The sequence below is a fragment of the Crocodylus siamensis genome, chromosome 4, assembly GCF_052110815.1.
Source record: "Crocodylus siamensis isolate JL-2025a chromosome 4, ASM5211081v1, whole genome shotgun sequence".
Taxonomy (NCBI): Eukaryota; Metazoa; Chordata; order Crocodylia; family Crocodylidae; genus Crocodylus; species Crocodylus siamensis.
This window is the reverse complement of record NC_143398.1, coordinates 159,449,907-159,474,993: the sequence shown is the minus strand read 5'-3', so window position 1 is coordinate 159,474,993 and position 25,087 is coordinate 159,449,907. Positions and strand designations below refer to the sequence as shown.

At 55.1% G+C, this 25,087-nt stretch overlaps 1 protein-coding gene across 8 annotated transcripts in view; it reads right to left on the bottom strand.

Annotated features, from left to right (window-relative positions):
• Positions 1–25,087, bottom strand: part of CACNB1 (calcium voltage-gated channel auxiliary subunit beta 1) — a 34,992-nt gene that overhangs the window by 5,856 nt on the left and 4,049 nt on the right. For 3 of the 8 annotated variants that reach the window (XM_090044546.1, XM_090044551.1, XM_090044554.1), the window contains exons 2-12: positions 24,419–24,505; positions 13,582–13,701; positions 10,454–10,576; positions 10,200–10,336; positions 9,795–9,871; positions 8,655–8,812; positions 5,923–6,003; positions 5,057–5,115; positions 3,920–4,029; positions 2,070–2,221; positions 219–314 (exon numbers count right to left, since the gene is read on the bottom strand). In XM_090044546.1, coding sequence (XP_089900672.1) covers positions 219–314; positions 2,070–2,221; positions 3,920–4,029; positions 5,057–5,115; positions 5,923–6,003; positions 8,655–8,812; positions 9,795–9,871; positions 10,200–10,336; positions 10,454–10,576; positions 13,582–13,701; positions 24,419–24,505 — 1,200 coding nt within the window. Of the gene's footprint in view, positions 1–218; positions 315–2,069; positions 2,222–3,919; positions 4,030–5,056; positions 5,116–5,922; positions 6,004–6,389; positions 6,410–8,654; positions 8,813–9,794; positions 9,872–10,199; positions 10,337–10,453; positions 10,577–13,581; positions 13,702–17,474; positions 17,768–20,176; positions 20,324–24,418; positions 24,506–25,087 lie in introns of those variants that run through there. The other 5 variants (XM_090044548.1, XM_090044549.1, XM_090044550.1 and 2 more) reach the window with 5 other exon arrangements.

Sequence of the window (25,087 nt, the reverse complement as noted above, 5' to 3'; positions counted from 1 at the left end):
CACCGGGAAGCCAGCTGGAGGTGATGGGGCGGGGCTGAAGGCGGAGCCACAGCTAAGCTGGAGGTGATAGGGTGGGACCAGGGGCAGAGCCATGGCCCACTTTGGGGGGTGTGAGGTAGCAGGGGTGGCCGATCAGGGGCAGGTACTCAGTTGAGCTGAGGGAGTGGGGCCTCACCAACCTAGGTGAGGGCTCAGGTGGGCAGAGCCCAGGTACTCACTGGAGGGCACTGTGCCAGTTTGTCTGATGCCACCATCTGCACATTCAGGTGTTTGGCCTGGGACTTTCCCCGGGACTTGACCAGTCTCTGGAGCACCTGTGGTGGGAGAAGGGTGAACACTGGGGAAGGGATGAGGGGACACCAGGCTTCTGAGGAGATGCTGCCTTGCCTGCCCCTTCTCTCCTTGGAGGCTGCTGCTCTGTGGAGGGGCTGAGTCTGGAGATCGGGCAGGAAAACTGTTTCATCCTTTTGTGATCCCCACCTGGGGTTCTTCTGCCCTGTCAATACGCTCATTCCTAACCTGCAACCTACACTATCCCAGCCTTTGGCTCTGACAGGCACAGCTCTGCTTTGTCCCTCAGCCCTGTCACACAGCTGCTCTGGCTGTCTGAGTCTTAAGCTACTCTCTTATATTTAAAAAACAATGCAGCAATGAGGAGGAACATCACCTGGAAGGCAAGCCTGAAAGTCTCCAACTCACCACACCACTGATCTAAATGCAGACTGAGCTATTTCATGAAGCCAAATGCCTCAGCACAGTCCCACCCCCCCATCACTTCCTGGGACATACAGAAGGCTCAGCAGGGGATCTCCTCTTTGCTATCCCCTGGCTCCCTGGCACAGTCTGATCCAGGCAGCAAACACCTGTGTACTCTGCTTATGTACATACCCAAGAGGTACATAATTCACACAATGCCAAGCCCCCTTTGTTGTCTTCTGCTGACATGGTCTCCCACACCAGTTATTTGTACGTCAGATTAAGTGCAGTGGTGCTGAAACTATGGCTTGCGAGCCACAAATGGCCCTCAAACACTGTGTAAACAGCCTGTCACTAGAATGAGTTCACCAGTATGTCAGCATGGACTCTGCTTTTGCATGGCTCAGAAGCCCAGGGGGTAAATGCTGCCTCATCTCCACTTTTACTTTGTCACTGAATTCAGTCAGGATGAAGGAAAGAAGTGAACAGTGGTGGCATTCATCCCCTGGGCTCCAGAGAGGTGCAAAATCAGTGGCTCCAGCTAAGGCCCATGCTGACAAGGCATTGAGCTCAGAGAGCTCACTGTGCATGGGCCACACAGCCAGAGGGGGTGTGGGTGTGCCCACAGCCCTTGGTCCATTTCTGATTTTAACTGGCTACACGCATAGCAGCTTTCATCCCTACTGCCTGTTTTGTAACTTAACTGTACTCGGATGATCTACCCACTCCAGTGATGCTCAGTGAGGATGCTGCAGCACTCTGGTGTGCTGTGACAGCCTCTTAAGGATGCTGTGCAATATTAGCAGTGTTAGGTGTGCAAAAACCTATGCACAATTCACAAGATAACCCCAGAGATTTCAAGTAGGAATCCACTGTGTGGAAACCATTCGGACCTGCTGTGGGCTTCCTGAGTTCTTTACAACAGAACAGCTGATCTATTATTGTTTCATAGGCACAAACCAAGTGAAAGTGAAGAGCTGGCATTTTCCAAGGGCTGCTTTGAGTCTAAGAGGTTGAGAACCAGTGGCCCACTCACTGTAACTGAGACTGACAGCTTTGTAACTAACTGGAGTGCCTTTAACTGTGTCAGGCACAATGAAGAAAAGGCCCAGTCCAAGACCTGTCACCAGAAGCCCTGAAGTGGATGGTAACTTATCCATGTCAAAGCTGCTCATACCACAGGGGTGAAGACAATTCTCATTACCCACACAGCAGCTGTGGGTGCTGATATCAGCAGCTCCAAAACTGACCAGCTCTTACTTTTCAAGGCTTCTCATCATCAGTTTGGGGGCTGCAAGTGCATATTCCAATGGCACTGTGCACTGAGTCCTGGGCCTCACAGCTCCATGCCCCACAGGGAGGAACACACTCACCTTAGGGGAGGTGATCTTGATGTACACAATGATGGGGGCCAGTGAGGTCTTGGCTAGCTGGGCTGGGTGGTTGATGGTGTCTGCATCAAGAGCCACAAGCTGCAGGGTCCGGGCCAGTTCAAAAATGCGCTCAATCTCACTCTGCACCTCAGCTGTCAGAGCAGAGACACAGTGAGAAGCTTGGAAGTGGGCTTGGGGGGGAGCAGGACAAAGGCTAGGGAGAGTATGGAGAGGTGGAGGAAATAGGTACAATGTTTGTGTAGGGGGGGAGCAATTTGGAAGAGCCAGGTATGATAACGGGTTGGGGCAGGGACCATGGGGAGGGCATGGGGAGAGATGGAGGGGGACAGTTGTAGGGGCTAGTCATGGAGCCAGAGACTGGGGGCCGTGTACCCCAAAGGCAAAGGCAGTGGTGTCAGCTAGACACAGAGGGAGACACCTGGGTTTCCATGCAGCAGCATCATCTCCCCTTCCTGGTTGGTGAGACGTGGCTCCTGTGTCACCATGGCTGGGAATAGTCCCACCACAGCCCAGATGCTGCACCAGCTATGCCACAGGCTGGGCAGTAGGGGAGACCTGGAGTACACAGACCTGACCTGTGTCCATTGGGTATTCCTGGGCAGGGAAAGTGCACTGCTATATAGAGCAGGAGATGGGGAGGAACCACAGCAGGGGACAAACTAAAACCCAGACCCTGGGGCATCTGTACCTGGGTTGAGCATATTGGGCTTGTCTCTAACTCTAGAGCCTCAGATCAGCCCTGGTCTTCAAGACCAGAAGGACCACAGGGAAGGGACAGCTGCCTTCCAGCACCCAGGCTCTGGGCCACATGGAAGGAGCAAGACTCCAGCTCTGGCTGCCCTGAGTTTGTGGGATACTGACTGCCAGCAGCTATGTGCTCTGAGAAGATCCCAGAAGAGAAGGGGAAAGGAGCAGGTTGAGATCTCACTCTCCGGTGGCTAGGGAAGTGGGTATTACCCATCAGTCCCTGCCATGCTGTGGCTGGCAATGGCTCCCATACAGGGTTAGAGTGCTGTGCCCGAGAGGTTAAGGCTACATACCCAAGACATCTGTATCAGGAGCAGGGAAGGAAGGAAGCCACGCGGAGGGGAGGAAAAAAAATAAAAGGAAAAATAAAGAAAAGAAAGGGAGGGGGGGAAAAAGAGGAGTGAATTGAATGGACTGTCAGTAGCAAAGATGGTCCCAGGCGTTGGAGCAGCAGACTCCTGCCCCCGCCCAGCCAGGCTCACAGGAGCAGCAGATCAGCAAGTCATATTAGTCACCCCCTCTGCACGGCAGCAAAAATGGCATTGTTTCCCATGAGGCACACAACCCCACCGCTTCCCAGCTCTGCTGGAAGGGGGGCAGTCCAGGCATATCACATCCCAGTGTGCACTGGGGGAGCCTGCCCTGGTGTTGCCAAGCATCACAGCATGCCTGGGGGATGAGCAATGCCAAGGTAGTGGCATCTCTACGTCAGTCCCTCTTTCAGCCCAGCACAAGCAGGCAAGAGCACAGCTGGAAGGCCTGGCCCAGGGCCAGGGGTGGGCAAAGAGGGGACCATGAGTGAGGAGTTCCTTGCCAACAGGGCATGAGGTGGGGGGCATGCCCCAAGGCATTGTGGGAATTCCAGGGGTGGGCAAAGGGGGAAGCAGGCAGCTCCCAACTGATACAGATCGGAGGCAGGCAGGCTTTGAAGGTTTAAGCCCTCAAAGCAATGCCAGTGGCCAAGCAACTGAGGTTAATGCTACACCATCCTCCAAAATAACCATGCAGGGGGGAGGTGGGTGGGAAGGGTTAGATCCATGGCTCTTCCCTCCCCACCCTCCCAGGAGTCACCCCTGTCTTACCCAGGCTGGAGCGCGTGCTGGAGCGTTCAATGATGGTATGTTTGCTGGGGTTATTCAGCACGGAGCGCTTGGCCAGGGAGATGTCGGCTGTCACCCGCGTGATGGAGATCCTGGGATGCACATGGAGGGGGGTGAAGGGGTGTGTGTAGGAGAGAGGGATGGGAGTGTGAAAAGGAGAGACAGAAAGAGAGAGGATGGGTGGTTAGCCATTGCCCCTAACAGCTGGGACCCTCGCTTAGAGGTTGTATAAGGTGACTCTACAGTAGCCCAGTGCTGGGGATACAAATCCCAGTCACCTATGAAGGGAACTCTCTTTCCAGCCCTCTCCTTGCACATCTGCACTGCTTCCTGCTGCCTGTTTCATACAGGAAAGGCAACAAGAGAACAGGACTCCTGGGGTGCCTATACACATGCTCTGGGGTTGGGATGGGGCACGTTTTAATTAAAGCAGATCTCAGGAACTACTCTAATTAAAATGCCACAGCATCTCATGTATTCAATGTCCTGCATTGCAAAATGGAAGTGGGGGCTCCATTTTGAGTGAGCTGCCTCCTCATTGCTGTGCCTCAGATTCTCCACCTGCAAAATGAGTTTCAGGATACTGCCAGGGGGATTCCACTCCTGCCTGCAGTATACCCATGAGGCCCTCAGCTGGAAAGGGTGAGGGACGGCAAAAAGTTGTTTCTGCCTGGAAGGTGGCATCCTATTTCCGGCTGGGGGAAGAGCATGTGACCCACTGCACTGGGTTCTCATTTTATTGTCTCTCAGTGAGCCTGTCACCATGGTTGTTGGGCATGGGGCTGCCCCAGGAAACATGGATTTAAGTGAACCAGTAGTCTCTAGATGTCCAGGGGAGCAGAATTGGGTCCAACTGTGCCCACACATTTGGGAACTGAAGCCCAACCTCCAGTAGGACAGGACAGAGTAGCCAGAAGGTGCACCACCTCCAGCCCCTACTCCACCACAGTGTTCTGCAGTCCTGATTCTGAGTGTGACTCCGGATAAAGAAGGCGTGATAGACAGGGTTAACCTCCACATCCTATTTGCATTCCCCCAACACCCAGTTTCTAAGCCTGAGAGCCACAGACCCAACCAATGCTCTCATGGCTTAAGTTGTCTGCCTGAGATGTCCCTCACCTGCCATCGAAGCGATGCTTCAGGAAGTCAAAAAGAGCTTTCTGCATCATGTCTGTCACCTGGGAAGAGAGGGACACAGTGGAGCTGGGCACCCTGGAGCAGGTGGGGATTCATGACACCAGTGTGTGTGTCGGTGGGTTTGGGGAGCGTGTGTGTGTGGGGGGGGTGTAAGGGTGGGTGGGAGTGTGTGCATGTGTGCAAGAAAGAGATAAGTTGAATATGCATGTGAGAAATCTTGTGCATGGGAGGTCAGATAGTGCACACATGTGTGTGCAGTCAAGTATGGGGGTGTGTGTACATTTGTGTGTAGTCAGACATGCATGAATACCTGTAGTCAGGCATTTACATGCATGGGTATAGTGTGTGTGGAGGGGATTTTACAGGTAAATGGGCATGGGGAGGAAAATCAAGTGTACATACAGTTAGGCATACACTCTGTGCACATGTGTGTGAACCGGGAGGTCAGATGCCACTGGCTCATCAGGCACAATCCCCACCCTGGATAAAGGTGAAAGCACAAGGAGCTCTTCCCAATATGACTTCCTGCCCCATGGAAGAGGCTACTTGGAGAGCAAGGCAGGGTGGTGAGCACTAGAGGAGTGGTGGGGAGATGGACACGTGCTGAGGGGGACAGGAGTGAAGGTGCTGGGAGAGCAGTTGCTGTGTGAGAGGGGTTGAGTGTGCAGGTAGAGAGTGGATGGTCAAGAAATGGAGGGGAAGAGATGGCTGAGCAGACAGATGGACAAACAAGCTGTGGGGAGGGGAGCATGCAGCACATGCTGGGCATATTCAGGGTCACCTGCTCTGCAGGAAGTTGAAGGAAATTCTGCACCTCCCATCCCCAGCACCTGCTCCTGACTCCTCACCTCGTACCCCTTCAAGGACGGCCCCACAAGTATGATTGGCCGCATGGAGGGTACCACGTCATAGGGGGGCACGTGCTCTGCCTGTGAAGAGATGCAGTGGGCAGGAGGTTACACAGCTTGGAGGAGGGCAGTGGGGCTGCAGGCTCTGGCGTCTCTGGGACAGGGCTAGAAACTGTGGTTCCTGACCTTGGGGGTGGATGGGCTGAACCTTCCTAGGGGTACCTGGGTGTGGCCTGCCCTTCCCATGCTGCCAGCCCTGTGGCTTGGGAGCCAGGTGGCCGTACCAGGAGCCACATTTAAGACAACACAGTCTGACCCAGGGGCCACACCAACATGACTAACGACAGAGGCAGAGATGGAGGGAGGAGCGCCCCCCCCCTCCCCCCCGCCATTATGGGCACCCCTCCCACCCAGTACTTCAGGATGCTCTGGCTGGAAGGGAGCTCAAGTAAAGCTGTAGTACTCACCGACTTCTGCTTCTGCTTGGCTATGTCCAGTGATCGCCATTAATGTGGGGGGGGGGTGAGGAGAGGAAGGGCAGACGAGAGAGATAAACAAGGCATGCGTGTTACTGACAGATCGCTCCAGCGGAAGCAAAAAGGCAATGGGGACAGGCAGGGGACGGCAGGAGGGGCTGCTGGAACTTGGTTCAGGCAGCAAGGTGGAGGACTCTAGAGGGAAAGGGGGTTAATTCAGCTTTCCCCTACAGTGGGGGCAGCTGAGGCCCAGGTGCGTGTCCCCCAGCACAGCTCAGCTCCCACCCCTTGCTTTCTCCTGTATTTTGCACCTGCCTCCTGCTTCATATAAGATTTTTTCATCCCGTTGGGAACAGCAGATGTACCCCTCTGCTCCAGCCTCTCTTCTGTATGCCATCTCGGTCCCTGCCTATGAGAGCCTCCTGGCAATAAAGAGCTCCTCCATGCAGCCCCTCTCCTACCTTGGCATCAGCATCCTCCCCTGGCTGTTACCCCTGCAGCTCCCTGGCCCCTGCTGCCTCTCCCCACTTGCCCTACCCTGAATAATTCCTCCCCTGTAAAACCCTGGGGAGGAATGCCCTGAAACAGACTGCTGCTCCCCTCTACTCACTTGCCTCAGTGTAACCCCAGGGGCAGTGGGGTAGCTGCCTGCAAACCTCATACCTGGCTGCTCCTGCAGGCCACTGGTACCCCACAGGGTCCACCTCCCCAGCATCTAACCCGGGATGGATGGAATGTTCCATTCCCATATTTCTCAGTGAGGGCCTTAGTGGAACATTCCATTCTCATGCTTTTAACAGGGTTGTGGACACAGCTGGGAGAATTTGGGGGAAAAAAAAGGTGAATACTAAATTCACCCAAGAACTAACATTTCAGAGCGGAGAGAAGAACAAAACTATCCATAAATAAATTTGGCAAATGGTTACAACTAAAAATGATAGGTCGGGGAGAACCCCAAAGCCTTCTGAATCAAGTGTTGTAAGAGGAATTGCCTGATTTTGGAAATGCCAAAATGCTTTTCTGAAGCATTTTGGGGAAAGCACTGCCATTTTCCAGCTTGAAACAGCACTGGCATTTAAAATTGCACCTGCATTTCCAAAAAAATAAAATAAAATAAAGGGGGAAGTGAGAAAGGTTATAGAACGGGTCAACAACATTTTTGGACAGAGTGCCAACTTCAACTTGTAAGATGTTGGTGTGCCATGGACGGACACTGGGGGAGTTGCAAAGGGCCCAATCCTCATCATGACAATTCAGCCCTGGTCCCTTCTCCCCCTCCGACCCAAGGCACACATGCCAAACAAAATGCCTTCACTTGCCACGCTCTGGCACCTGTGCCGGGGGGAGCCTACCCCTGTTATAAAAGGTTAAATAGCTCCAAAACAAAACCATCCTGTTGTCTTTTGGGTCAAACACTTTCAGGCTGACCCAAAACACAACTTTCCAATTTGTTGAAACACTGGATCCATTTCCATGTTGGTTCGGGTGGAATGAGTCGGTTTGATCCAGTTTTGGGGATCACCCACTAGATCTCCCAAATTGATCGCTGGTGAACCAAAATACCCCTGGAATGTTCCACTCTAATGTTTCACGGGGGGTATCATGGAGGGGGGCAACGGTCCATGCTTCATGTTGCTCCCCCTTCAAAACCACTGGAATGTACCTGTCCCATGTTTCATGGGAGGGAGCCGTGCTGGAACATTCCATTCCCATGCTTCACGGGGGGGGGGGGGGGGGAGGTTGACTGCCAGAATGCTCTTAATTCATGCTTTAAGTGTGTGATCACTGGAACATACCATTCACGTGCCTCAGAAATGTGTGCATTGGTGCACTGGGAGGGCAGCACAGAGGTTGCTGGACCTGTCTGGGCCATGTTGGAGGTGGGGATTCCTGGCACACATCACGTACATGGGTGATCCCGCCTTGGCCCTCATGAGTACCTCCACTTGGACAAGGTATGCTGGCTTTCGTCAGATGATTCTCCTGCCCCATAGCATGCTTTATGGCACCTCATGTGGCCAGGACCCACAACCCAGTTCAATAGCTGAATGATGACCAGACCAGATTCAAGCTGTGCCTGTCCCCATCCCCATCCCCATCCCCACACCTCCTTCGACAAACCCAGATCTCTCAAAGAGAGGCATCCGGCCTCACACTCAGGGCATATGATGGGTGTTAAAGGCAGGCAGGAGCACAGGTGCAGCAGGCGGGTGCAGAACCCCAGCAGGGAGCATGCCCTGAACCGGGCTTCTTTACCTTCTTAAAGAAGGGGATGCGCTTGATGTTGGAGGGGGGTGTGGTGACACTGCTAGCACTAGTCTTAGGGGAGCGGTGGTTCTCCAGGCCTTCGGCCTCTTCATCTTCTAAGTCAAGGGCATCAGGGTCATAAGCTAAGTTAGTCATGTCCAGAGTACCTAGGGAGGGCCATGGGGAAGGGGAGAAAAAAAGAAAAGAAAAGAAAAGAAAAGAAAGGAGGGAGCAAAGCAAAATGAGTAGAAACAGAAAACGAGAAATGGCTAAAAAGATCAAAAGAAAGAAAACAAATGAAAGATGTGCTCAAGGAGGGAGAGTGATTTGGCAAATGAAAGAGATAGAAGGGTGAAGTAAAACTAGAGCTTCCTGGAGGGTAGAGAGGGGGCTGGGTTGGGGATGAAAGGATGGTCTGGCAGCCCAGCTGGGATTGACTTAGTGTCTCCACCTGCCAGGTCACTGGGATAGATGGTGGCAGGTCCCCTCTCCTTGCCTGTGCAGATGTGCCAAGGCAGGGATGCACATTCAACCTTCTGTCAGAAACTCAAGTGCCTAACTGAAGACCATGTCTCTGTGTGTGTACTAGCATCAATGGTGGACTCAATAGTCTGCCACACTGCAAGAGTTGCTTGAGCAGCTGCCCTTGGGTGCACTGTCCTCTGTCTTACTCTATGTTGTTGTGTGTTGACTCATAGGTCCATGTGTGCTAAGTACTCCCCTACACTTATACCCTTATCTCTGCCTTGTACTGGGGCCAAAAGGGATGAGGGACGTTTGTGGGTGGGGAGAACTTAGGAATCCTGATGTAGATCCTGGGATAAGTGTTGGCCACTTCTAGATGAGCACTTCCACCTCAAGCTGCTGGGGCTTTAGCTGATCCCCAACATTAGGCAGAGAGGGGATCTGTCCTGGGCTTCCCTCACCCTGTGAGAGATCGGTAGGGAGTCAGCTGCAGTAAAGGTGCCTTAATGGTAGGCTTACTGGCATCTGAAGAGATGAAAGGAGGAAGGGACCTGTCATTTCAGCTACAAGGCCATAGTGGGAAGTAATCCCTTCCTTGCTTGCTGACACTGATGCCCCCGTCTGACCAGCTGGGCACTGTCCCATTTCAAACAGTTCCAGGGTTGGGGGCACAGATGGTCTTACCACTGGCAGGTGGGGTGGGTCTGCGGGTCCCCGTCACTACATCTCCCAGGCTGGAGCTGGAGTTGTCCCCTGATTTGCTGCACAGAACAGAAAGGGGAAGGTGGTAAGTACCTCAGAAGGGGATCAAATCTCTGGGGGGGTGGGATTTCTGAGCAATGGGAGAGTAGCTTTGGCACCCAGATCCTAGGAGACAACATAAATCTGGAACCACCACACCAGGACAGTGCCAATGGACCAGGCAACCATCTAGCTTAGTGGCATGCTTCCCACCTGCCACACATCTAATGACAGGGCCTTGTTGATTGCCCACTGCTCCCTGTTCTGAAATGGCTTTACCCTCCAGTGCACCCAGCTCCAGGCTATGTGATGAGAGCGGTCCCCTCCTTTCCCAGTCTATGTTCCCACCTTGAACTGAGGCGGTTTTGCCTCATCTTTTGCTCCTGCAGCATCCTCATGTTTTCCAGTTTGACAGGGCTAGGGATGAAGCCCACCTCACAGCCCTCCTTCACCAGGCGCCCGATCCACCAGTCATTGTTATATTTCTGCAGTAGGGAGAGAAGTAGTATCTGTAATGTGGTGCCAGGGCCTTCCTCAGCTGGCTACACTGCTCCTCCCAGCCCACATCATATGTCTCTCATCCTTGGACAGACACCACCTACCTCTTTGATATGCAGGAAATCTTTGGGTTCAAAGGAGATAGCCATGCCCTGGACTGGCATGTCATCATTAGGGGATGGGTTGTAGCCCACGTTTGTCCTCACTGCAAATGCTACTGGCTTGGTCTGTTAAGGAGACAAGGTTTAGCAATGGGGTAAAGGAGGCAGGAAAGAGGATGTCGAAGGATCTCATGTGTCCCACCACACAGAACATATCACACTGACCTTTAAAAGCTGCCAAAATTCTCACCCTTTTCCCCAAGCATGTGGAACCGTCCCTGCTGGCACTTCCCTCCTCCACCCCCAAAAATCAAGGTGGACAGGCTCCCTGCCCTGCTGCTCAGTGAGTGGCATGGACTCCCCATGGCCACAGGTTCCTCACACCAAGGGGAGTGAGGTTCTGGGGGGTCTGCAGCAGCATGACAAGGCCCTGCTTCTTGGTCAGTCCCATGTGGCTGGGGGTAGGATGTCTGCAGCCAGAAGCTGGCTGCACCTCCTGGGAATGACCAGAGCTAACTGCATAAAGTATCAGGAAACCTGTTTCTACTCTAGCTGTCGCAGGGCTGGGCACTGTGATGCAGTTCCTTTGGAACAGGTTGAAACCTTAGCCCATCTGTGCCCCTTCGAGCTAGCAAAGAGGCCTGAATGCCTCTCCTGGTCCCTTACCCCAGAATAATGCCGCCCCCCGCCCCGTGGCTGTGGGTCAAAGGATACGAAGCCCAGGATGGTGTCCCAGCTGCTTGTTCCCTGAGATCCAGCTGAAGGACAGTGACTGAAAACAAGCATGCATGTGGGAGTGAGGGGTGGATGAAGCAGACTCCTGGCTGGCTCAGAGGCACTGGGAGCTCGATTTTGGTCCCCAGTAGGTCTCTAGTTTGAAACCAGTCCAGCTAGCACTGAGGCAGTGGCACTGTCACACGTGTGTGATGGGGAGAGGGGGAAGCAAGAGTGATGAGTTCAATAGCTCTTGGGCACAACTGCTAGGTCAGCAGGGACTGGAAAAGTGAACTGTCCCCGTCTCAGGGGATCTTTCCAGGATCAGGCAGAGACAGTACCCAGGGGAAGCCTTTGAGATCAGGGACAAAAACCTTTCTTTAAGGGACTGCTTAGCCGCTGCCTTTCCTCAATGTGAGGTGCCACAGGGCTCTCAGGACACAGCCAAGCATGGACCCCCAGTCCAAAATGTCAGAACTCTTCATGGGGCCCCAGGCCTCCACTTCCCCCGGCCCAGCCTTTCCTGGATCCACTCCCATGCAGAGCTGTCTTAATGGCAGCAGTCCCTGTCCACAAGAGGGGCTGGCATGGGTCCTAATGGACATTACACTTCTGATGTGTGCCAGCCACTAAGGATTGGGATACTGCAGCTGCAGTGCCCTGGAAGCCTGTTGTGCCAAGGGGGTGGGGTGGGAGGTGGGGAATGGCAGGAACCTCATTAGCTAATTACTTTGGTTAACATTTGGGTCTGTGCAGCCAAGGCAGAGATCATTTCCTGAGAACTGACAGCTTCCTCCCTCCTGTAGATTGTTGCTCTGGCTTGGCAGGCCATGTGGAGCAGAGGGCATTATATGGCAGGGGGAACTCAGCTAGTGGACTGAGTTGTGGGGGCAGAGTTGGGGCATCAAGGGCTGCTTTACTTGGCTGCACGTTCAAGCTCAGCTTAGGATCCAGGGGGGCACAAAGGAACAGGTGGTATGTCTCGGGCCACACAGAGCTGGGAACAGAACCCAGGAGTCCTGGCACCCAGCCCCTTCCTGCTGTAACTGCTGGACCCCACACCACTCCCATAGGGGTAGCTTTCATATCCTCACATTGGACCCAACAGTGCCTGGGCCTCAGGAAGAGATGACAGGGACTTGGTTGGTGGGGTACATCTAAGAATGGAGACAGTGATTCCAGCCAATGCATCCCATCTCCCTGCCACAGGGGATGAAAACATTCTACGGGACAGGGACCCACCCCCAAGGTCCAGTGCCTCTTGGAAGAAGCTTTAGGGGGGCTCTGCATCACCCTTGCCTTGGTATCAAGAGCCCCCCTCTGCACATGCTGCTACAGAGAGGTGCATCCCCTCTTTCCTCTACTCAGAGTATACCTCCTGCACACATGGGCAGGGCAGGGCAGGGCCCTCCCCCATTCCGCAGCATTTTCTGGTTGGTGGCTGGCCCCAAGGTGTGTAATGGAAGGGCTGGGATGCCGCCAGGTGGGGCAGTGCCAGCCCGCAGTCTCCTGGCACCGGTGCTCTGTCCCTGACCCAGCCTGGGTCGATGAGACGTTTCATCAAGATTAGCTAAATGAATTAACTGATTGTAGGACCTTGTCCATTTCCTGTGATTTATGGGTGGTGCTGGGCCTGGGGCCAGCAACAACCAGACAGGTTAGAACATTTGGGCCAGGAAGGGTGAAGACAGCCCCAGCTGGGGTTTATAATGGGGCTCAGGAACTGACAAGAGCAGGGGATCCTAGCATCACAGCTGGACTATGTCAGAAATGCAGCGACTCTTACAGGAAGCTGGCAGGTTGGGACTTGAGAGTTGGGACTGCGGGGCAAGAGCAGGGCTGTGTGCATGCTAGTGGAGAAAAGGCTGCAGGCTGGACCTGAGAGACAGCAGGGAGGGACTCTCAACTGGGGTGCTCCAGTCCTTTCAGCAGGGCAGCTGGCACTGGCCAATGAGACACAGGTAGAAGTGGATGAAGTGGCCCAGCACAGGCACATAGGTTGTGCCAGCCAGGGCCTGTACCCAGCCACCTGGCCAGGAACAAGCTGTATTTTCCAGTGAGGTCTCCAGCCAAGCCAGCCCAGGGGATCTGGCTGGAGGATGGGGTTGGTGTTGCACATGGCTGCAGGGGGAGCGTGAGGATGGGAGGGTGCATGCAATGCCCTTGTGTTCCATCAGAATGGGCAATGTTTGGGTCTAAATGCACAAGCCTTTCCTGCATGAGCTGAATGGCTCTGTGACTTCTGTGCCATGAGCTGGCCCAACTCTCTGGGCAGATGGGCCAGGGGGAGTTGGGCATGGGCAAGTGCCATGCCCAGCTCCCATGCCAATGCCCCATGGCATGGGCACAGGAACCCTACCAGTCCAGGCTTCACAGAGAAGCAGCCATGGCCACCACTCCCCTTTCTCAGGTCCTACCTTGGCCTTCTCCAGTTGTGCCAGGGCCTGGCGCTCAGCCTCCTTGTGCAGAGCCTCACGATCCTCCTCCAGGGACACATCCGAGTCTGAGGGGCGGCTGGTGTAGGACTCCGCAGAGCCCTGGGGGAGTAGACCAGAGTCAGGGAAGTCAGCGCGCTTTGCAGCCCTCTTCCCCACACAACTATCCCCAGGAAGGGCAGGGGATGGTCCAATGGCCAGTAAGCTCAGCAGGAGCACAACCCTATCTGTGGCCATGCCACAGGACAAGGGCTGAGGCTAGAGCTGGAGCAATGTCCCACTGCCCCCTTCCCAAGACAAAATGCCCTGCGATCTAGAGCCCACCTCTGGTTACAGTTTGTAACAAGACATTGCCATGGATTCTGGGAGCATTGGAATGAAACCATCCACCTGGGGCTGTTGCGACAGCTTCCTGCCTTCCCCAGTCAGCAGTTTCTTTCCTGCCCAGCCCCTGGAGCAGAACTGCTGTGGCCTGAGCCAGAAAAACTAGGGCACAGCTCAGGCCTCAGGGGCACCATGCCTGCAGGTACCGTAGCAGTGGGAGACTTAATGAACCTCCAGGCTTTTCCTCCAACTTTGCGATGGGAGTGAGGTCTAGGGTAGCGGTTACAGAAAGGCTGCTACAGAGAGGTGCATCCCTTCTTTCCTAGATTAGGGTTTTTTTGGTGGGGGGAAGCGGGTGAGAAGTGGGATGGGGGTGGTTATTTCCAGCTCAGCTGCTGACTCCCTGTGTGGCATCAGGTGACCTGGAGTCTGTCTCTGTGCCTCAGTTCCCCCTTCAGTTCTGACAGGCTGGTGCTGTGAGAGTTAAAGCAGTTCCCCAGGACAGACGCAGCTGTTCCCACAGCTCTGGGATGGAACGTGATAGCACGGGCAGGGGAGGACAGCCCCGACTCAGGCTCCCCGAGGCAGGGGGGCTTGTTAAACCTGGTGAATGCAATGCCACTGGCAGAAGAAGTAGGCCCCTGATGTGGGGGCTGGGGGGGGGGTGGACCTTGAAACAGACATTCCACCATGGGCAGGAAAAGGGATGGGGGAAGTGGGGGCTAGAAACACACATGAAGCTCTCTCCTGAATGGGAACAGGCTGTGCCTCAGGAGATGGGGGAATGGGTGAGGAGATTCCAGGGGCCATCTGGAGTGGGGGGGAAGGGGTGTCCCTGCCCTTCCCTTCCCCTGGAGCTGAATGATGGAGTTTGCCTTTGATAGAGGCTTCCCCCAGGCCAGGAGGTGATGGAGTGAGGCACCTCTAGACCCTTGCAGCTGGCCTGGAGGATGAGTTCCCCAAACACCATGCAGTATCTCTCAGTCAGTCTGTCTGTGCAGGCTATGTCTGAGGCAATTTGGGAACCACAAATGCAGCCTCCAAAAGAGCAATGCCGTACACTGGTCAATGAATTTCTGAGCCATCGTGGGATGTGGGGGATGGAGGAGAGGGGGAGTCAGATCTCTGCACTGTCTCACACCCCCAGTATGGTCCCACCCGCACAGCTCAGCTGATAAGCACCCAGACTGCTCTGCCTCCCCTCAAGGGGTTGTGAAGCAGCTGGGTACAGAAACAGGACAGCAAATCACAACAGGGCAGGACAGCTCCACACAAGGACTGTGCTGGAGCTGGGAACAGAAGCCAGGAGTCCTCTTATTCTCTTCCCACTTCTCTCTCTCCCAGGTTTTTCTGCCTAGACTCCTCTCCCTTCCCAGAGCTGCAGGTAAAACACAGTTGTCCTGATCCCAGACTTTCCTCTCACTCTCACCTGTGAGATCCCACTCCCTGTCCAGAGCTAAAGACAGAACCCAGGACAGAACCCGGCTCCCAGGTGGCGTGGGTGGCAGAGCAGCAAGGCATGATGAAGCCAGGTGATCCCAAGGCAGCAGGATGACCCAGGAATCCGGCGGAGGGAAGATTTAAAGAGTCTGTGGGATGGACTGTGGTCAAGGGGGAGGTGCACAGCCCTTGTGGGGATAAGCCTCTGTGTTCTGGTGGTTCCAGGACCTCACCCCTGCATGGGGCAGAGATGTGAGAAGGAGGCAGAGGGTGGGGGTAGGCCAGAATTCAGCCCCTGGCTACAAAAGATGGGTCTTCCTAGCCTTGGCAGGTACTCTGAATAATCCATGGGGGGCAGCAGATGTCAACAGAGGCACCAGGGCTGTGTGGCACCAGCATAGAGCATTCTCAGAGGGTAGCAGGGCTGGCAGACTGGGGCTGCCCCAGCCCCACAGGTATAGCCCGGGCAGGGGGCAAAGGGAGGCATTCAGAGAACCTGATCAGTAAAGAAAGGGCATCAAAGTAAAAGGGGGGTGTAATTTGAGAGGCCCAGTATAGAGAGGTCTCTGCAGTATTCCCCAAACACCCCTCTATCCCACCAGTCCTGCACTGCCCCCTGCCCCCCCCCGACCTGACAATGCCCCTCCCCTAGCTATTTCATCCCTGAACCCAGATGACTTGGGACTCTGGACCTAATGGGACATAAGGACCAGCAAACTCATTCTATTCATGGACCAGCTCAGCTCATGGCATCAGCAGGAACCCCATGGTTCCATGTGCAGGTAGGGCACAGGGCACCTCCTCATCCCCTCCCAGAGGGGGACACCAGCCCAGAGAAACATTCCCCCATCAGTCCAGCTGCCTCTGCTCAGGCCCCCAGATGTCAGTGCTCACAGACAGCACACTCTCAAGCTCAGCTTGGCATTCCCACTGGCAGGATGTTTATCTACCCACACTGGCTGTGCTGGAGTTGCCCCATGGCCAGCTGGCAGTCAGCTCCACGGGGCTGTGGGAACAGAAGGGGTCTTCCCCTTTAATCACAGACTTGGGTTCTAAATCCCTGCTGCTGTTTTTGCTGGGGCAGAGACGGGACAAATGTCCTGCATCTCCCCTCCCTGACATCAACATCTTCGTGACCCTATGGAGCCAACAAGTGTCACTGGGGATGGGGAACAGCACAAGATGGTTGCAATGCTGTGCTACTCTCAGAGCTCCCTCGGGAGCATCTCTCCCCACTCTCCATCCCCAGAGCTGTCAAACCTTCAGCAGAATCCAAGTCACCCCCTTGTGGCATGAGACCTGACCAGCCAAGAGCGGGACCAGGAAAGAGCCACTCAGCCAGAATTTGCTCCTGTTTGGGAGACACCAGCTTGGTTAAGCTGGACTCCAGCACCAGGCAGGGCCTCAGGCAGGCAGTCAAAAATTAACAGAGCTGGGAGGCTGACCTGCCCCTCATGGGGCTCCTGGGAACAAACCGGTGGGAAGAAAGCTGTGGGTCTCAAGGGACACTGATATATAACAGAGACTGTATCTTATAAGCTCTGAAGATACACCTTGGGAGACAGGGCAAGGATATCTCACTGAGGGGGGCATAGAGCAGGGGGGAGCAAGGCAGAGAGCCCAGACCCCCTTCCCCTGCCAGCACAGAGTGCACAACCCACTGGGAATCTGGATGGGGCACTGCTCTAAGGAACTGGATAATAAGACCCCCTTTCCCAACTGTTGCCCAGCCAGGGAGAAATCAAGCCTACACTAGCATCCAGAACTGGTCGGGACTCAAGAAGCCTCCTCAGGAGCACAGGGAGGGAAGCATGGCCCCTCAGCCCCAGCCTCCGAAGACACTCCCCTTTGAAGCACCCTCCTCACCCCACCTCCCCCTCCACTCCAAGCAGAGCCCGTGTGCTGTAATAAAAGTGCTACGGACAGACCTCTCCAAGCTGGGATTAACATCAGCCAGACCCGGCTGGAGGTGGTGGTGGGGGAGCAGGAGGTACTCACCCCTAGAGACAGGCAACTAACCAGTGTGCCCCTCCCCTGAGTCTATCTAGCAGCTGCCAAAAAGGGTCAGTCCAGATCAATGGGGGCCAAAGCCAAGGCTGGATTGTACTCACCACTTCCGAGTCATCCAGCCCATACAGATACATCCTGCCTGGGACCGGGGGACGTTAAGGAGGGGCAGTTTGCTGGGAGTAGGGGCCCCGGTCGGATGGGGCACGTCGGCTTCGGGAGATGCAGCTAACGGGCGACTTCCACAGGTGGGGAGGCAGCTGCAGCCAGCAGGGCTGGCTGCATGGAGGGTGTAGGAGCCCGGTGGTGGGTCTTAGAGGCTCCCTGCCCCATCCAGGAAAGAGCACAAGGGGAGCCCCCAGCCTAGGGGACACAATCTCTATGAGGCAGTGCGGCCCAACTCCCCTGCCTCGGATGGACAGCAGGGACTGGCAGGCGGGAGTTGGAGAGAGCCAGGAGCCGGTGACGTGGGGCAGGGACGTGATTGGCTTGGGTGCTGAGCAAGTGTCATATATTACTAGAATCGGCATGTGGCCCAGTTGGTACGTATGTGTGCGTGGTCCACTAAGAAACAGAACACTGCAAAATGTGGGGGGAACTGGGAAACAAGTGAGTGCTACTGGGGAGAAGAATCACCCACCCATCTTGGAGCAATCTCAGGGAGCAGGATGGGCTAAGGGAACAACTGGTGGGACAAACTCTGCCATTCCAGTGAGAGCCTGCTGGGACCTACAGTGGGAAGGAGAGAGCTCTCCCCACTGACCCTGGCTCAGGAAGGCACCCAGCCCAAACGTCAAGAGGCATGCCCTTCACTTTGCCAGTAACAACATCTGCTAGTACCAGGGATGCCAGATCCAAGCAGATGGAGGCAAAACTGGAAGTTGGGGTGGAAGCGGGGGAGCAACTAAAGCCACCAGGGCTGTCTTGAGCTACTCACCACCCTACAGAACTCAAGGACTGACCATGTACTAATGAATGCCAAAGTAGGGGCAGGACCCCAGGGGGACACCGAGCCACAGAGGCAAGTGTAGGGTCAGGTTTTCCAGAACTCAGGGGTGGATTTGCAATTTTGTGGCCCCTTGGAAAGCCCTAACCACAAATACTGGACCCTGGCAATCAGGTCCAAGTGACTTGACTGAGGCTGTACAGTCAGTGGCAGACCCTGGGTTTCAAGCAGAGATCTTGCAGCCCCACTCCCTAACCACAACCTCTGCCTGCCTTTCTGCCTTCTTGTCACTGGAAGGGTGAGAATTCCTCCTCTGCTCATGCATAGATTTTGCTCCCTTGGTTCTTACAACTCCTTTCCCACATCATACTTTCCAAACCCACCCACTGTAGAATCATCCCAGGAGATCCCAAATTCTCCTGCGTTTCACCCATCCATAAATCTGAAGCCTGAACTGATTGCTGATCTGGGATCAAATATCTCCACCTGGAAAAGTAGCTGGGCTCAGCTCTAGGAGGCACAGGCTCCAGAGGGCAATTCCCCAAGGAGGAGCCATTAATATTCCCAGTTTTCAAGCCACAAGACTCCCAGTGCACTTTGCTGCTGTGTGACACTAGTGACATGCAGCCACCTCTAAGGTGAAGCAAGATAGCTACCTCAAAGCACCCAGGAACAAAGTCAACAGGAGTTTTGACAGCCCAATAGTGCTTTGGTCTGACATCTCATCAAAAGACAGTCCCCCCTCCTTCCTAGCGCCATGCTGGGATAGTGAGGTCAGCATTGACAGCCACTGGAAATCCCTAGTGGAGGGGACAACACCCTCCACTGAGCTCCCATCCTGTAGCACAGCATCCATTAATCTCAAGGGTAATGGAGGATAGGGGAGAGGTGGGGAAAGACCCTGCCCTTGACATATATCACCCCATTAAAGTACTATTGGAGCACACTGTGGAAGGGAAGCCCCCTCCATCCCAACAAACCCCTCTTTCTACCCCCTGAATCTCAGTGCCCCCTTAGCACCCTGAGCCTCCCCCACTGCTAGTACCCACTCACTCCATGCTGGGTCACTGGGGTTCAGCACAAACTGAGAGAGGAGACCTTCTACAGTGCTCTACACAGTGCCCCCCAAACACCAGTATTCCCCCTGTACAGCTCACACTGTGATGCCCCAGTTAGCTCATTCTCCCAGGCTGGGGGAGGACACCAACCCTACTTGTCCCACCCCAAGCAGGAGTCCCTCCCAACATCTCCCCACATTGCAAGCCATCCTGACCTTCCCTGACCCAAAGCTGCCACCCCTAGCCTCCTGGAAGGGGGTAAAAGAGTGTGTGTGTGCATGTGCGTGCATGTGCAAGAGAGAGAGAGAGAGAGAGAGAGAGAGAGAGAGACAGAAACACCCTCTCCCTTCCCACCCCAGGGCCTGGCTCATTCTCAGGGTAATTTTAGGAAACCATCTGAGCAGAAGAGGGAGGGATAGAGAGGGAGGTTGTGGTGATCAGAGAGGCTATGGGGTAGTGGAGGATGCAGGGGGACAAGGGAATGGAATGAAGGGTTGGGGGTAAAGTAGGAGGCTGGGGGACACGAGGCTCACAGACACCATCCCTAGTGGGTCCCGCCAGCTGGGTCACATTCAGAAAAGCTACCTCAAACCCCTGAAGGCCAGGCCAGCTGGGCCCCATGGGCGGCAGAAGTGGAGGGATACCCCCAAACTGGTGGGGTCCCCCTGAGTGCCAGAGGGGGTTGGGCAGGTAGAAACAGAGCATGGAGGAAAGGCAAAGGGCAGCAAACCCCTGAGGAGACCTGGATGCAGGAAAGCAACAAGGTGGGGACAGAGAGGGTCAACAGGGGTGGGGTGCTCACCAGGACAATGCGGTGGTCTTTGCTGGGTGTCTCCATGCTGCTGGTGCTGGCTGGGCCCTGGGTGCAAGTGGGCAGCAGGGGCGGCTCTGCCCTGCTGCTGGGCTGATGGGGCTCAGGTTACACTGAGAGTGCGACATTCGCAACCTGCCGGGGTATATTTAGCCCAGTGGGCAGGCTGGGGGGGTGCTGGCTGGTCTGTGCCAAGGGTCACTTTATAGCACTCTGCTCTGGCCAAGGGAGGGGGCCAGGCAGGGAGCACAGTATACTGGGTCCTGCCAGCCTTTTTGGTTAAGTGCTCCAAGCTTAGCAGAGGTCTTAGGGGCTCTGGAGCAATGTCACGCCTGCCTGGCATCCTGCCTGACAGTGGCTCTACCAATGGCCCTCACTCCCAACTCACAACCCTCCTGGTATCAACTCTTCCCCCTCCCCCCAGTGTTGCTGAGACCCTTCTATCCAGACCACTACCCCATATTCACCCCAACAGCCCTCCCAGGCCCTGAGGCCCCAGCTGGAGGACAATGGGAATAAAGTACTGCTAAAAGCCCCCACACCTCCCAATCCAGCCCCATTCTCCAACTCTCTGGCTAAGGCAGCTGGGCTGCCCCCTGCTGCTCTGCCCTTGGGTTTGCAGCTACCTCTGGGCCCTCTGATTCCATGGGTCCTGCCCCAGTTCACTCAGCTGCAGGACTGGGCAGTCCTGGCCCCCTCTGAATTTTCCAAGGAGTGACCTGAATAGACCTCTCCTTGAAGGAAGTGCACATCTCTGCACAGAGCATTCACCAGAGGGCAGCACAGCTCCAGATGCCACAGCCCCCCTAACCCTCTCCCTCCCACATACACAGGCTCAACACTCAGATAGCACAGGAGTCGGCCCCACACACCCGTGGCCCCTGTATTCTCCAATGCCCCACAAAACAGAAGCTTGCAAGGGTCTCCACTTTAATATTGTTTGAGGGGGTCCTGTACAACATCCCTCCAATCCAAGTCTCAGCTGAGCTCTGCATCCCGATTGATCCAGGTAGTATCCCATTTGAGGCTCCCCTATTCCCTGTTGGGATAGCTGCTGGGAGATGTATGTATCCCATGGCAACCTACCATGCACTAGGTACCCTTGGGAGCAACACTGGAGACAGCCCTGCCTCTTTCTCATCCGGTGGGGTTTGCTCTACAATGAACAGTGCAGCACCCCTGAAGCGGGGAGGAGAGGAGCATGCCAAGGGGCTGCCCCTCCATGGGGTATGATGGATCATGAGCTCATACTGCCCTCTGCTGGGTACAGCTGGGAAGGCCTGTTCCCAGGCCTAGGGTTGCATGAATCAGCCTGAGTTGCAGGCTACTGAAAATCCCCACCCATACAACACTCCTCCCCAAACCACTCCGACACACCCTGGCCTGGACTAAAAACACCCCACTGCTCTAAAGAGTCTTCCTCCCCTGCTCACCCTTTCCCAAACCCATCCCCTGCTCCATCACTTCGCCCTGCACCCAAGCAGCCTTCTTCCCCACCATTCACCTGGGGCAGGGGCAGACTTTGGACTGAGACCCACATCTGAAGGCATCCATCAGGTTACAGTGATTTTGACCGAAGCTTCCCTCCCCCAGCTTCAAGGGTAGATGGGTGTGAAGACAGGATAGGCAGTCTGAGCCAAAAATCCCGACAGGCCCATCTCTGGTGGTGCGGGAGAGGGGACCCCAAAGAGGAGGAGGGTGGATGGGTCTTTGGGAGCTGATGAATTAGCTCTGGCCAAGGAGCAAAGCCCATGAGACCTGGGTGTGTGTCCATCAGTCTAGTCCATTCTGCACTGAGGAAGCTGCAGTCATCAGACAGGCCCAGCACCTACCTTAAGGCACCTTTTCAGCTTTTCCTACCCCAGCACACACACCCACACCAACTTGCTCCCCTGGGATGGGCACAGGAGTCAAAAAGCCCTTGGTTGTGTGTGGCACTAATGCAAGACAAACTGGCCCTTTAAATTCCCACTGCACGGGGGACTCTTTGCAGGAATCCTCACCATCTAAGTGCCCCGCCCCCCACCCCCAGCATCTTCCCATGTCATTGCCATGACAACCACTTGCCATCCTTCCCTTCATCTGCTGGAAGGGAGGTGAAGTGGGGATCAGATCACAGGACCCCTCCCTCTAGCTGGGATTTAGAGGCATCAGCAAGGAGGGCTCCATGCCCCCTAGTCCTCACCCTGTGGCCAGAAATGGGGGCGACTAGGCCATCCCCCCTGGAGCAAGGCAGAGCAGGACTGCTGCTCCCCTAGAGGACCCCGCACCAGCCTCAAATGACTGCTCAGGCTGCTCGGCTTCTGCTGTGCCTCAAGGTCACCCCACTAGCCAGCACGGGTAAGACCAGAGGGCTGTTTGCATCCTATTGCTCTGCCCCATGTGATCCTGTCTCCCCCTGGTGGAAGGGGGTGGGGGTTGACACTCCCCTGCAGCCTAGGGAACCCATCCCCATTGACTTCGGGGCGGGGGGTAGGGGGGTTAGAAGCCAGAGCAGGGTCCCCAGGGGCTCCCCCCAGCACACGAGACACAGGCGTTCGGCTCTAAATAGACAGGGGGAGCCATGCCCCTCATTCTGTCCCTCTGCCCCCCAGCAGACCCCCCAACCCAGCACAGGCCAGGACTCAGCTGTTTCATCATTTAACATGCTATTCCAGGCTGGCCATCCCCGTGGAAGGGAGGAAGGGAGGGTTGCTATGGTGACTGTTGCACTCCCCACTCCCGGGAAGGCTGAGGAGATATTTTTTAGGCCACTTCGTCTTGGGGGCTTGGAGCCAAGGCAACTAAAATGGAGTGGGGGAGAGGGGCTGCTGCCCGACACTGGCCCTGAGCACATGCATGTGCCTGTGGAGGGAAGAGGCGAGGCAGGCGTGGTAGCAGTGGTGGTGGGTGGGAGCGGGGTGCTGCTGCAGGCTCTACCCAGCTGTCAGCTCCAGCCCTGCTGAGTCAAGCTGCTACATTCCTGGATTAATAATTGGCTCTCTCCTTCCCTCAGCAAGACCCTGCAGAGGGGAGGAGCAACGGCTCTGAAGAAGTTGGTGGGGGGGAGCAGAAAGACCAGTGCTGCTCCACTGTGGCCTCTCCCAGCAAGGGGCACTGGCTGGGCAAGGAGACCTCAGCTTTTAGGGATGGGGCAGGATTGCTGACAGAGCTCAAACAACCCAATAGGAGAAGTAGCCCCAAGAAGCCATGGCAGAGCTGTGCTGGGCTGCTGAGAGAGGCTCCAGCAATGCCCCTGCCAGCACCACCAACCCCAGCACCGCCCCCACCAAGTCCAGCTCACCCTAGCAGCATGCACCACTGCATGGAGCAACCCACATCCACAGCAGTGACCTGGTTACAACTAAGCAGTGTTGCCACGGGCAACAACAAAGCTCAGAGTGGATCCAGAATAAAAAGAGGCCTTCAAGCTCTGATCCCTGCCCTCCTGAAGCTCTTGCAACCTTTCCCTGCTCCCAGATGCAGGCTGGAAGGAGCTGGCTTGAGGCTTTCCCTGGGGCCACAGAACCAAAGCAGATGAGGTCTTGCCAGTGTTGTGCCCCCAATGATGGCCAGGGAACAACATCGTCACCCAGCTACACCGATTCCCACGAGGCAGGGCTCACAGGACTCCAGTTCTGTGCTCACACCACTCACACCCAGAGGGGACTATATATGGACTGGTTGCTAAGAAGTCATTTTTGCGCTTGAAGTACCCCAGTCATTTAAACCCAAACTGCAGAGTCTCAGAAGGGACATTTTGGATTCAGTGTCCTGCAGCTTTAAAATTTGTACTGCACAGGCAGAGATGGGCACTGGGTTTGGTCTCAGGGTTACAAAGGGTGTCACGCACCCCACACACTCTCCCATGGACACTTCACTTTGGTCTTTTCTTGTTGCTTTAACACAAAGGGGTCCAGGCTCTGCTCTTTGCAAAACATGAGAGTTTGGAGACACAGTGAGATGGGTCTGAGCAGGAACCAAAGCCCTGCTAAGCAGTAATTTCTTGAGCTGGGACTAGATAGGAGGTTATTATAGTCACTGGGGATGGCCAGCCAGGGGTGAGCTGTCCCCCTTGCCTGCTGCTGCTGTATTCCAGCAACCTGCCATCACCACCTGCTGCCAGATCAAGGATGAAAAACATGTCAAGTCCCCTGGAGAGAACCTTTCACACAAGTACCCCTGGGGCTCCATGCCAGTGCTACTCAGAAAAGGCACACCAAAGCTAGTCAAACCCCTGCCCACTGCTTGTACCTGTCTCACGAAGCTGTTGGAAGTTGTGTCTGAGGAGGTGCTGCCATCCGAGCGTTTGAAACGACTCTTCCGCTTGCCGTATTTCCCCTGGGGGAGAGAAGGGGGCCTGGTTAGCGAGTACATGGGGCCCCACAGGCAGAGGGGAGCAGGCACTGGCTGCAGAGGATAAATAACTCATGGCACTCCTCGAGGAAGGACGCTGAAGACTCCTGAAGTGTTCTGATAAGCACGACTGAATCTTCAAGCCCAAAGTCAGACCCATCACCTCATTATGGGGTGGGAAGGAATTTTTCTCTTAGGTCAGCTTGGCGCAGACTGAGGTATTTTGCCTTCCTCTGTAGCATGGGACATGGTCCTTTTCTTAGGAGCTCCTGAACATACATTATCCAACTACTTGCAGTGGCAGGGCATTGGCAGTGCCCCTGTCTCTGTGCTATCTATTTTCTGTGGCACATTATAGGATGCTGGCAGTGTTTCGGGTATTGTGTCTTGTAGTTGTGGGCGAGGGTTTCAAGCGGTGATGCTGGAGATTCCTTGAATAAGTGGAAAGACACTAGATTCTAGAGTCCAAGAGGCCTTTTTTAGTCTGATGGTCCTCCCATCACCACCTAGGAGGCAAGTCAGTGTCCTAAATCCCAAGGTACAGATGAGGCAACCTGAGGCATAGCA